The sequence below is a fragment of the Jaculus jaculus genome, chromosome 10, assembly GCF_020740685.1.
Source record: "Jaculus jaculus isolate mJacJac1 chromosome 10, mJacJac1.mat.Y.cur, whole genome shotgun sequence".
NCBI classification, from domain to species: Eukaryota; Metazoa; Chordata; class Mammalia; order Rodentia; family Dipodidae; genus Jaculus; species Jaculus jaculus.
Window position 1 is genome coordinate 93,327,715 of NC_059111.1, and position 13,180 is coordinate 93,340,894.

Genomic DNA, 13,180 nt, shown 5'->3' on the forward strand with positions numbered 1-13,180 from the left:
AGGAATATGGCAGGTCTCTCCTGCTCGCATGGCGAATGGTGCCTGGTTGAGTGAAAGGCTGAATACCATGGGGACCTCACAGGGACAGCTTCAAGACATGCCACAGGAGATGGTCAGCATTCAACGTCTGCTTTCTAGCTGTGCCATGGGGAGTCATGGATAGTGGGACTCACCAGGACTTGATAGAGAAGTGCTGGCCAAGGGTCAACCTTCTATTTTCGTAGCCATACTGCTACCCTTGCTGATACAGTGACAACACTCCCAGCGGGATCTGAGCAATGACAGCAGGTCACTGATCCTGTGTCCCAGTGCAGGACTTTCACTGCAGAACACCACGCGGACTTGCGCGGCGTACAGCCTATATGGCTATACTCAGCTGTGAGTCGTGTCCAGGAATTATGTAAGCAAGTGGGGCAGTCTACTTTTATGCTCCTACTCAAAAAAGTAGGGCAGAAGAAGGCCATGTCTCCCTGGGGCAGCCACAGGAGGACAGATTGTCCTTGGAGTATAAAATTGATGTTGCTTCACATCAACCACCAGGGCTCTCCCCGTGCATAAAACAGAGGGTACACTTGGTAAATATCCCCCCCCCCCCAAGTGAGTGAACATGTGAATGAATTCGGGAGACCCGAGACTGGGTGATGGTGGCCTATTTTACAATCAGTGAGAAGAGGACTTCCTGTTTGTAAGAGTATACCACGTGGCACGTGGGCAGGGGGCTGGCGTCAGAGGTGGTGTAGACTGTGAACCTGGGGAGAAGGCCAAATGGGAGCCACAGATGGAAGCACTCTCTTCCATTGCTGTCTCGCATTCCTCCACTTTTACAGCTGGGAGAATGAAAACTCAGATCAGGAAGTCAGTCCTAGAAGCCTTCACGTCTTCATGCCAGGCCTCTCACTGTTCATCATACTAACCAGCTGAGCTGACATCTGCGGGGCTTCCTAGGCTCCCCCCTTTGGGGTCATCGGGATACTCAGACGGTGTCCCTGAGCTCTGGGGCTCTAGGTAGTCCCTGTGGAAAGGGGGGTATGGACACAGTGCACACATTGTCGCATGGTACCAGCCACCTAAATTCACTCACATGTCAGGAACATGGGGGGAGGATGGGCTTGGATCCTGGGCTGTGGGCAGACTCAGGTGCTGCCCGGTGGCTGTTTCCACAGAACTTCTCACTTGATGGTCTGGGAACCCAACAGGTCACTAGTGGTTTTAGCGAGAAGAAGCTGAGTTTCCCTTGTTACATAATGTTCTGCTTTGGATCGACCACATGCTTGCTCCGTGGGTTCAGACCACAGGCAGGGGAGGCCATTGCAGTGGACAGACAGGACATACTTGCCACTGATATCAACATTTGGTTACGGGGACAAGGGCTTCAGGACTTCCTCTGTTCCCTGGCCCAGTTTCGTGCTCGGACAGGAGTATCCGTCCATACCTAGGATGTGGCAACTGTCACCTTTTTAATGTCAGACAACACCTGGGGAATGTATCCCCTAATACCAATGTAAAGATTGTGAGCTGGAATCAAAGGGAACACTCAGCATTGCTGGCGGAGTTCTGGAGCCTATTATTTTTGTTACCTCTTACTCAGAAAAATTGCTATGTGCTGCTTTCTGAACTATCAGAAAGGGTCACAAGATGACGTTCTTAGCCATCCCAGTGCAGACCGGGGGGAAGCAAGCTCAAGGCCTGATCAGCTGCTGTGGGCAGCTGTGTTCCCAGGGAGTATAGAAAAGAAGCGAGGGCTGTCAGTAGGCTACCTAGCTGAACTCCAAATGGAAAAGGATGTGAGGGTACAGTGAGAAGGCAGTCCTGGGATACACTGAGAAGGCAGTCCTGTATTCGCAGACATAATACAAGGACCCCTCCTCTTCAGGGTTTGTTCCACTCTGCGAGGGCCCCCACTGGCCACATCCATGTCCATACCTGCGCTCACCTATTTTATTTCTTATCCTAGAACTCCCCAGAGGCTGGCTCTGGCCTCTGCTTTCCACTTCTATTGACCCATTGATATGTGTTATCCCCTGTGGCTTCCATGTTGAAAACCTACATTCATTTATTTGTTAATTCAGTTAGTTATTCATTTACTGGATACATATTTATTAAGTGCTTCCTATGTCCTATGTCTTGGAAATGACTTGGGCTCAGTGTGTGGGAATGTTCAGCTTACTAACTTGTGATCATAAGAGAGCTGTGAGCCAATGAGCTATTGGGATTAAAGCAGGCACCAGGAGTGGTCAAGATCCAACCTCAAAGTGAGTAGCTTTTGCCCATGCTGAGAGTAGCCCACACTCCCAAACTGCATGCTGGGTCCATGAGAATTTCACCCCACCCCAGGAGAGAATTGCACAGGAACAGGTTGAACTGGCTGGATGCGAGGTGGACCTGCTACCTTGCCCACCTTGAGATCTGAAGAACAGCATGCCCAGGCTTTGCTGTGTGGATTGCCGCCTGTATCAGCCTCTAGAGGCCCCTGAGCAAGGCTACGTCTTATTTTATTTATTGGCCCTATTATTTTGGGTTGCATATTCAACATATGTGCTTAGGTTGAAAGAGAGCAGTAAAGAGGAATGAGATGGCTTAGCAGTTAATGCGCTTTAGGACTGTGAAGCCTAAAGATCCATGTTCCACTCTCCAGATCCCATGTTAGCCAGACGCGCAAAGGTGAGGCAAGTGCAAGGTTGCAATGTGCTCACTAGGTGGCGCAAGCGTCTGGAGTTTGATTTCAGTGGCTGAGGCCCTGATGCCCCAATTCTCTCTCTCTCTCATAGAAAAGAAAGCAGTAAAGATAAACGGAACCCAGGTCTCCGAATCGCTAGTCCTGCACTGTTCCCCAAATAAGCATCTTCCTGTTCATCTCATCTATGAAGAACAGCGCTCACAACACTTGTAGCGATGCCTTGCTCTGTATTATGTCAGGACAGCTGGGGGGCAATGTGACAAGTCAGTCATTGCCAGCAATCTGGGTGACTGCTGAGTCTCCCTGACCGCTTTGGCTACCCTTAAGGCCCAGTGAGGGGACCAAAAAGAAAAAGAAAAAACAAAAAACCTCCAGGTAGAAAAGTGTGCCAAGAGATGCCAAGTTCAGTGAAAGTGATGTGACTCTGGAGACAAGGTGACTTCTGACCAGAGCCTCTTGCAGAGGAGGACACTTCCTGTCTCAACTTTGGGAGATGTCTCTTGTGGCTACCATGTTGAAAACCAGATTTGGAAGGGGCCAGAGCTTCATTCCCGCTCATCCATCAGACCACATTCACTGGAGGCCATTGTGGCCTGGGTACTGCTCTGCAGGACAGGTGACCGATGGCCATGAGGCCCCTGGCCTTGCAGACTTCCCATGGGGTGGAAGAAGCTGCGCGGGAGCCCTGCAGTGGCTGGATGGGGGCCCGGATGGGGTGGGGTATATGGGGGGCTTTTCAGAAGATTATCACCTGGGCTGGGCAGTGAAGAATGAGGCCATCTTACCATGATTGTTAATTATTAATAATTTTATTGGGCTGGAGATCTGGCTTAGTGCTTAAAGCACTTGCCTACAAAGCCAAAGGACCTGGGTTCGATTCCCTAGGACCCATGTAAGCCAGATGCACAACAAGGTGGCTCATGCATCTGGAGTTCGTATGTAGAGGCTGGAGGCCCTGGTACGCCCATTCTAATTCTCTCTCTCAAATAAATAAATAAAAATAAAATATAAAAATATTTTTTATTATTACTAAAATGGTATTAATTATTATTATTACCTGACTTGCAAGGGGAGAAATATTTTGGTCCAAAGGTGTTACTTTAGGGATCCATGAGTTCCTGTGGGAGAAGAAGGTTGGGAGAGGCTGGAGGACAGGAATTCAAATGATCCAGCAGCCCAGGCCATGAAAGCAAGGGGTGAGTTGAGGGTCATGAAGGTGTGGGAGAGGCCAGCCTTTGAGCAACAGGAGGCAAACTGTTCCGTCACAACGGTCACCACTGTCTAAGGCTCTGCAACGTGAGGGCCTGAGCAAGGCAGTGAGGGGACAGGGTGGATGCAGAAGGGGGCATTCAAGAAATGAGACAGGTGCACTTGGAGCTGCTGTAGGAAGAGGAGACGGGAACACAGCGTGTGTGGCTGTGAGGAAGGTGTGTGATGGGCCGGCGGGGGCTGGGTTTAGGGGGATGGGGTCACCTGCAGCCAACCTTGGGAAGGGATGCTGTCTCTGAGGACATTGCTAGTCTAGCTCCCCAAGGGATCCCTATAGACCAGCAGCATCTCACAGAGAGGCAAACCCTCCTCAGGACCCACAGTGTCTCAGAGGCACCAGCCCTTGTATAAGGGTACAAGGAGGCTCATGGGCGCACACGTGCATCACGTACACACACCCGTGATTTATTTTATCCCAGTGGGGGATCCTTCATGATTTGTAACAGCACCTCCCCCCATCCCGGCTCTTCCTTGGCCACCTTTCCAGACAAGTGTCACGTCACAGGAGGCTCCAAAAGGGCTGTGGCCGAGAGGCAAGGCAGGAAGTGGACAAGCCAGAGGATCCGATCTCAGTGTCTGGGTGGCATCCACTTCCCACCTAGCGCCTCTGCTCTCACCTTGGACTACCCTTGGGCTCTGCAGCAGGTTCTCCCAGGATCCCACTCCTGCTCGGCCTCAAGGGATCCAGCTGGAGGCCGGGGAAGGGGACATGACTTGACTGTTCTGCACACCTGTCAACAGGTAAGTTCTAAGGTAGGCCAGGGAAATTGGACAAGTCGGAAAAAAAAAACCCTGAGCAGGTCAGAGTAACCACATATAGGGCATGATGAATATGCCTGTAATACGAGATGATTCAGGAGGCTCGGACAAGAGTATTGCAAGTTCAAAACCTGTCTAGGCTACACACAGAGGTCAAGACCAATCTGGGCCACTGAGTGGAGATCCCTTCTTGAAATGAACAGTAAAAAGAGGGCTAGGGATGTGTTGAGAGGCAGAGCGCTTGCCTAGCATGCACCAAGTGTATGTTTATCCTTAAACACACAGAGAGAGAGAGAATTAGAAAATTGGCCCCACTGTGGGAGAGGTGGTGATCTAAAACTGTTTTGTTAAAAACAAGGACATACTTTAGGAGAGCGAGGTGGAAAGAATGTAAGAGCCACAGTGTGGGGAGTCCTCTGGGGCACTGTACCCTGGACGTGAACTAACTGACCAGTGTGAGCATGACCTCACAGTGGATTTTGTTACGTCCATGAGACCTGCATAACACTGTGCCCCATCAACATTATGACATAGAGGACATGAGAGGACAAAAAGAATAAGACATTAGACCAGAGAAAGGACCACTTTGGCAAGACGGGGGGAAAGCTAGGGAGGAGGAGGGACAGGGGAGAGTAGTGGGAAGGCATCATGGTCAACTATACCAGATTAACGTATTAAAATTCTCAATAAAAATCAAAAGGGAAGATGTTTATGTGACAGTGAGTTCTCAAACAGAAAATGATGGAACTATGCATTTGAGTATTTAAAAGAATTCCCAGGGCTGAAGAGATGACTTAGCGGTTAAGCGCTTGCCTGTGAAGCCTAAGGACCCTGGTTTGAGGCTCGATTCCCCAGGTCCCACGTTAGCCAGATGCACAAGGGGGCGCACTCGTCTGGAGTTCGTTTGCAGAGGCTGGAGGCCCTGGCATGCCCATTCTCTCTCTCTCTCTCTATCTGCCTCTCTCTCTCTTTCTCTCTGTAACTCTCAAATAAGTAAATAAAAATGAACAACAACAAAAAGGAATTCCCAAATATAAATTTATCATAGGTGTCTAAAGTGTAAAGGACCCTGCCTAGTCAGTTGTGGCTCTTTGGTTATGACTGGAGAGGCTGAGAGAAAACTGATTGAGAGGAGGCCAGCTAGTTTTTTTTTATTATTATTATTTTTATTTTGTTCTCTAGTGCCCAGGGTTGAGCCCAAGAACTTGCACATGCTAGGCAGATGCTGCATCACTGAACTACATCCACAGCCCTCTTTTTCTTTTATTATTATTATTTTTTTTAATTTTTATTTATTTATTTATTTGAGAGCGACAGACACAGAGAGAAAGACAGATAGAGGGAGAGAGAGAGAATGGGCGCGCCAGGGCGTCCAGCCTCTGCAAACAAACTCCAGATGCGTGCGCCCCCTTGTGCATCTGGCTAACGTGGGACCTGGGGAACCAAGCCTCAAACCGGGGTCCTTAGGCTTCACAGGCAAGCGCTTAACCGCTAAGCCATCTCTCCAGCCCTATTATTATTTTTTATTTGGAGTCAGGGTCTCACAAGTTGCCCAAGCTGGCTTTGAACTTGTACTTCTGCTTCAGCCTCCTCTGTAGCTGGAATCCCAGGCCCGGACTTTAACGGATGTTCTGGAACAAAGTGTTGCTGTGAACGGTGTGTTGGGTCAAAGAAGAGTTAAGCAGGAGGGGGTGAGCTGCGGGGAGGAGGAAAGGTGACCCTGGTATTCATATGCATGGGGAGAAAAATCACTAGCTGAGACCTCTCTCAAAGCAGGACAGCCTGCAGCCCTGTGCCCTGCTCCAGGCACCGGGCACAAAGGACAGACACACTCACAATCCAATTTGTTACACTTCCACCTTCCAGGGAGAGAGGGAGGTGAAATAAAAAAGAAGAAATCCCATTACCTTTATCTGTCCTTCCCATCACCCAGCGGAAAATGCAAACAGGGGGGAGACAGCTGCTGTGAACTCTTTATATTTCACTCAAAAGATAGTGTATCTTTTTATTGCATACAGGAATTACTTATTTGAAAAAATATATCCTTTCAGCACGACCTGAGCTGCAAGGTAGAGGGGGGTGGCGGAGTTCTTTGGGGGTGGGAAGCACTTGCTTGAACCAGAGGAATCTCTCCGGAGGTCGGGGACAGTGGCACGGGGAGAAGAAAGGTCCGGCGTGGCGCCTCTCTGAGCCCTCAATTCTCCGCTTATGCACGGGAGTTGAATTGAAACAGTTATTTCCTCAGAGGAGTAGAAGGAGGAGACAAAACGTGTTTCTTGGCTCAGAGAGGGGGATAAAAATGTCCTGCCTCTGTCAATATGCTGGGAAACGGCAAGTTTTTCTTGGTCACCTAGTCATCCCACGGGGTCTGTGGCAGGTGGGCTTTTGTGACAGACGGGCTGATGGAGAGATGAGCAATGCAAACAGCTTGCTGTCCAGATACCTGAAGGTGGACATGGACACGAACTGACGGGACCAGCCCATACATCCAGAGTGGGTGCCACCTGGACGTTGTACTTTGAAAACCTCACAAGGTCACAGCGTCTACCCTATGAGTACGTTTTCTTAAAAAAAGAAATTATCGATTGATTGATTTGAGAGAATGTGAGAGTAAGAGGCAGATAGAATGAGAGAATGAGTGCACTGGAGACTCTAGCCACTGCAAACAAAACTCTAGACGCATATGCCACCTTGTGTATGTGGCTTTATAAGGGCACTGGAGAATCGAACCTGGGTCCTTAGGCTTTGCAGACAAGCATGTTAACCACTGAGCCATCTCTCCAGTCCCCAAGCAAGTCTCCTTCACAACAGCCAATAGCTTGTAGCTCAGGCAGGCCCTGTGTCCTGTGCTTAGGGTCCCACAATGGTGAATTTTACATTAACTTGATTGAGCCCTGTTACCCAGATATTTGATGAGCCTATGTCTGTGTGGGTGTAAGCATATAAGACTCACATTGAAATAAGTGGACTTGAGTGGAACAGACACTGTCTATAATGTGGACAGTCTCATTCCATCAGTTGAAGGCTTGCATATATCTAAAGCCTGGAGCTGGGGAGATGGCTCAGCAGTTCAAGGAACTTGCTTACAAAAGGCTGCCCCGAGCCGGGGGGGGGGATTCTGCAAGCAGATAACCTTGAGTTCTTCCCCGGGGCTTCCGGCATGCCAGCACACAATGCCAGCTTCCAAGAGTGTACTGTCAGCTCCTTATAAGAAATCGCTTTCTGGGCTGGAGAGATGGCTTAGCGGTTAAGCGCTTGCCTGTGAAGCCTAAGGACCCCGGTTCGAGGCTCGGTTCCCCAGGTCCCACGTTAGCCAGATGCACAAGGGGGCGCACGCGTCTGGAGTTCGTTTGCAGAGGCTGGAAGCCCTGGCGCGCCCATTCTCTCTCTCTCCCTCTATCTGTCTTTCTCTCTATGTCTGTCGCTCTCAAATAAATAAATAAATAATGAACAAAAAAAAAATTTAAAAAAAAAGAAATCGCTCTCTCAGTACCACCACTGCCACCACAATGACTGACTGCTGCTTGCACAACCCATAACCCACAATTCATGGTGAACACCTGCAATCCCACTAAGGAGGGCGCTCAGTGGCATGTGGGCTGGGAGGAGGGGAATGATGGTACCCACATATGATGTGTCTATACAAACTTTCAACTTAATTAAAAAAAAAAATCCCACTCTCGGGCTGGAGAGATGGCTTAGCGGTTAAGCGCTTGCCTGTGAAGCCTAAGGACCCCGGTTCGAGGCTCGGTTCCCCAGGTCCCACGTTAGCCAGATGAACAAGGGGGCGCACGCGTCTGGAGCTCGTTTGCAGAGGCTGGAAGCCCTGGCGCGCCCACGCTCTCTCTCTCTCCCTCTATCTGCCTTTCTCTCTGTGTCTGTCACTCTCAAATAAATAAATTAAAAAAAAAAATCCCTCTCTCTGGCTAGCATATGTACATGTATATATTCGATACTCCTCAATATATAATTAAACAGATAAAGTAGAAGATATTCTAAGGGAAAACGCATTGAATACACCTACCTGCCAAGCTTCCTAGCTTAGTCTAGCCCTTTCAGGAGCAAACACATGAGCCTGCAGCTGCCAAGTCATCTGATGCAAACCCTATTTCATACTGAAGTGTTGAGGTTCTCCAGTACCATATTGAATATCATGTTGACAGTGATTAACAGCCTAGGGGCTATGACTAAGGTGACTAAGGGCTCTTGCTTCCTTCTGAGCCAGCCTGAGACGGGCGGGCGGTTCTGCTTCGCTGGGGGCTGAGCATCTGGAGATGCAGGTAGCCTCGCTGGGGCACCCTCATCCAGAGGAGGAGATTTGAGGAGCTGAAGCAGCTAAGCTCTGCCACCTTGGCTCTGTCGGGTATGGGCTGAGGGGGCCTCATCAAAGGCTGTGTACCCCATGGCCCTTAGCCTAGATTAATTCATGATAACCATTATGTCTTCCTTCATATGCCAATTCAGGCTTGCAAAGCGCTTTCGCTCCCACGGAAGGGGAAACTCGCCTTGCCTCCCACTGCCCACGGGGCCAGGCATGGAAGTGACATTCTGTCGCTGAACAGGCTCTGATTTTCTTGCATTGTAACCAAGTTTTGGTAGAAAGAAGCCCAGAGCTTGTGTGTGTATGTGGGGGGTGCTGCTCCAAACTCCCACTTCAATTGGGACAAAAGGAAACTTATGGGCTGGAGAGATGGCTTAGTGGTTAAGCACTTGCCTGTGAAGCCTAAGGACCCCAGTTCGAGGCTCAATTCCCCAGGACCCATGTTAGACAGATGCACAAGGGAGTGTGCACGTCTGGAGTTTGTTTGCAGTGGATTGTGGCCCTGGTGTGCCCATTCTCTCTCTCTCTCTCTCTGTTTCTTTCTCTCTGTCTGTCGCTCTCAAATAAATAAATAAAAATATATTTTTTTTAAAAAAAGGAAACTTGTGAGGTGAACAGCCAGACGGGCTGAGCAGGCAGGCCTTCACAGAGCTCATCAGGACACCACTTCCCCCAGCAATGCCTGACTTCAAGTTGCTAAGGCCTCTCCTAGGGGGTCCTGCTCTCTCCCCCCTGCTACGGGCTGGATTCTCTCAGGGGTGGCCCCAGCAGCACCATGACGGGAGAGGATATTGGTCCTCAGCACAAGAGCACAAGCTTCTACGGGTGCACTGTGGCATTGGAGACCTGCTGGCTGGAAGGTCTACACAACCTGAGTCTGGCTGAGCAATTGCCCGGCTTCCTTCCTTCCTAGGAAGTGTCAGAAAGTGACCCTCAGCCATCTCTGGATGCTGTGTGTACGGCTGCACTTTAAGATGGCTCATGAATGGGGCTGTAGGGTGCGCCACCCTATTTTTCCACCGAGGACATGCTTTGCCGGGTGTTCACCCCCACATCTCTGTTAGGAGCAATTCTCCAAAGCCAGTGAGACGTTCCTTCCTCTCCAACATGCAGGGTCAAAGGTCCCCGGGTGGAGGAAGTCTGGTACAGGACAGGTCATCCCACAGCCACAGAAGGGACACACCACCCTCCGTCCAGCTCAGTTTCAAAGTGATGGTATGGAATGTTGGCTCCCACACTGCTTGCACTCCCTCGAAGCCAAAGTGCCCCCCACACCCCAACAATCCTCAGCAGGTGTTCACCACTCATTTGCCCTTTCTTTTTTATTAATTTTTTTGTTTATCTTTATTTATTTATTTGAAAATGACAGAGAGAGAAAGAGGCAGATAGAGAGAGAGAGAAAAAAAAAATGGGTGCGCCAGGGCCTCCAGCCACTGAAAACGAACTCCAGACACGTGCGCCCCCTTGTGCATCTGGCTTACGTGGGTCTTGGGGAATGGAGCATCAAACCGGGGTCCTCAGGCTTCACAGGCAAGCACTTAACCGCTAAGCCATCTCTCCAGCCCTGCCCTTTCTTTTAAGAAGAAAGCAAGCTGTTTCCCAGCAGCAAGTGCCCCTCGCTTCTTCAGGTGGAACTTTCCAGAACTGTCTGCTGCTTGTGCTTGCCCCCATGGGAAGTCACCCTGTTCCCAAGCATAGACTATACACTTTCACCTGTATACATGCGCAACTTGCCCTCTGAATTCCAGCTCAACCTCTGGCACCTCACCCTTCTGCACAGAGGTCAGCATGTCTTTCTACGTTACCAGTGAATACACAGAGGAGCTGAGGGAGGCCCCACCCTGGGCCCACAGGTAAAACAAGCAAAGGAATGTGGGCACCGCCTAGATATCTAGCTGAAACCATCAGTGCAAAACCCATAAGTTTTTGGACGGGGAGTCACACAAAGACCTTCTTTACCAGAGCTGCCTCCTTTCCTGCTGGTTCCATAACAGGACTAGTCTGTGGGACCCTTCATGACAGTAGAAGGAAGAAAATGCATGTGGCACACTGTTCATCCAAGCTCCAAGGATACACATCCCTGGACACAGCGCAGACACACTCGCCTTTCACCTTGCCGTGTCCCACGAATGATATGCTCTGACATGCTACCTCAGAGGAGGAATCTATACTCATCTGATCTCTCTCCCTTGGCACCGAAGCTGAGCTCACAGGATCCAGTCACAAGCCAAGAGGACAACGGGGTTAAAGAAGGGTGTAGGAAGTTCGGGGGGCTGACAGAACTTCCTGATCAGGATCCGGGGAAGGAGGAGGTGGCCGTGGGTAGGTCTGTAAATCCCCCCTCCCCCGGATTTGAGCAAAGGGTATAAATGCCCATCTGTCTCCCATAGCTTAGCGGGAGCCAGCTTAGGGGACAGATGGATGGCCAGGGCCTCTGGGTGGGGGGTTCTTCTTGCTCTCATGTTGCCAGGAATCAATGCCTTTCTCGTGCCTGGCATCCACAAACAGTCAGGACCAGTACCCTTAGCAGCAGTACCTGCATGGTAATTGGCCAACACTGACTGAGCCCTATGGGACAGACAGGATGCTGACAGGCCTTAAATGCATCATCCTACTGAGCTCTTTCTCAAAAAAAATTTTTTAATTTAATTTGTTTATTTGAAAGAGGGAGAGAGGGAGAGAGAAAGAATGGGTGTTCCAGGCCCTCCAGCCACTGGAAACGAACTCCAAATGCTTGCGCCGCCTTGTACACCTGGTTAACTTATGTCCTAGGGAATCAAACTTGGGTCCCTTGGCTTTGCAGGCAAGTGCCTTAACCACTGAGCCATCTCCCCAGCCCCGTCCCACTGAACTGTTACTATGAGGCCAGTGCTACTATTATTTCTATCTTCTCGGCAAGAAGAGCAAGTCACAGATAGGTTAAGTCCCTTGGACGAGGTCCCAGGGACACTAGACTTCACATCCAGATGTCACAATAGCTCACTGCCTTTTGTCCATGCCAACTTCATCAGAGCCTCCCCTGAAGGATGCCCTCCCCAGGTGACATCCTGCAAAGCACTCAGGCAAAACAGAACTGCATGGAAGTACGGCCGGCCCTGAGTGGCATGCCCTTGTTTATATAGACTTGTGCCAATCTATTCATACAATACTAAATACAATGTCATCCTGTCCCCCAGCAGGTCAGCGCATCTCATTTTCCTCTAGTCTTTCTCTCCATTCTCTATAGCTGACCCAGATCCCTGGAGCTGTGGGGGTTCGGCAAAAATTATAGGCCCGGCACAAAAGGGAGGCGACAGCATGCAAGGAACAAAGTCTGTGGCAAGACCTTGGGCACAGGGACTGGGATGAGCAGGTTTTTACCTTTAAATCCTTCCATTTGAATATGACACCTATAATCCTTAGTCCTCTGCCCCCCTCAAAAGACCCCAGAGGCATCCCTCTGCTGGGAGAGATCGCAAACAGGTTGTAAAATGACCCGAGGCACCTCCTCTGCTTGTGGCTCACGGACCTGTTCCCACCAATTTCAAGCAGGCCGAGAAGAAAGCCCCTTTATTGCATCCACTGATGATCCTCACATACTCCCTACAGCTCAACTCTGCCTGTTGCTAAAGGTGCGAGGCGGCCAGGGCCAGCCACCTGGACAATGCTATCCAGAAGCCCACTCACCCAGGTCCATGTCCGCAGCCTTGGGCCGGTGGGAGTAAGGCACGTTCTTGAAGATGGCGTCCAGGATCTTCTCTTTGACCTGAGTGATGGTGTCACAGTTGAGGATCTTCACTGGGACCTCGGGGCTGTTGATGTTGTCGGGGCTCACACAGCTCAGGACCTGAGGAGAGCAGGGGCAGGCCCCCATGGGTGAGGGCAGAAGGAAGGGCTGTGAGATCCCAGAGGCATGCTGGGATCCTTCACAAACGGCTCCTCCTCTCCACGGTGAGCTGAAGGAAGACCCCCAGCAGGTCAGCGTGATGATGGCAGCCCATCCGTGCTCCTAGCAGGGCTTGGCCCTCTCCTATCCAGACAAGCAGAATGCTACCACAACTTCAACGTCGGTGCAGGAATGGAAGCCCACACTTAACACCCTTCCAGGGCAACTTCTAGAAACATGGAGGAAGTGGTGGGGGAAGGAGTTGGCAGCAGAATGGGCACTGATACAT

At 50.3% G+C, this 13,180-nt stretch overlaps 1 protein-coding gene across 1 annotated transcript in view; it reads right to left on the reverse strand.

Moving 5' to 3' along the window:
• Plxna4 (plexin A4) overlaps positions 1-13,180 on the reverse strand; it is a 533,417-nt gene that overhangs the window by 25,060 nt on the left and 495,177 nt on the right. The window contains exon 25 of the mRNA XM_004661200.2: positions 12,693-12,852. Coding sequence (XP_004661257.2) covers positions 12,693-12,852 — 160 coding nt within the window. The remainder of the gene's footprint in view (positions 1-12,692; positions 12,853-13,180) is intronic.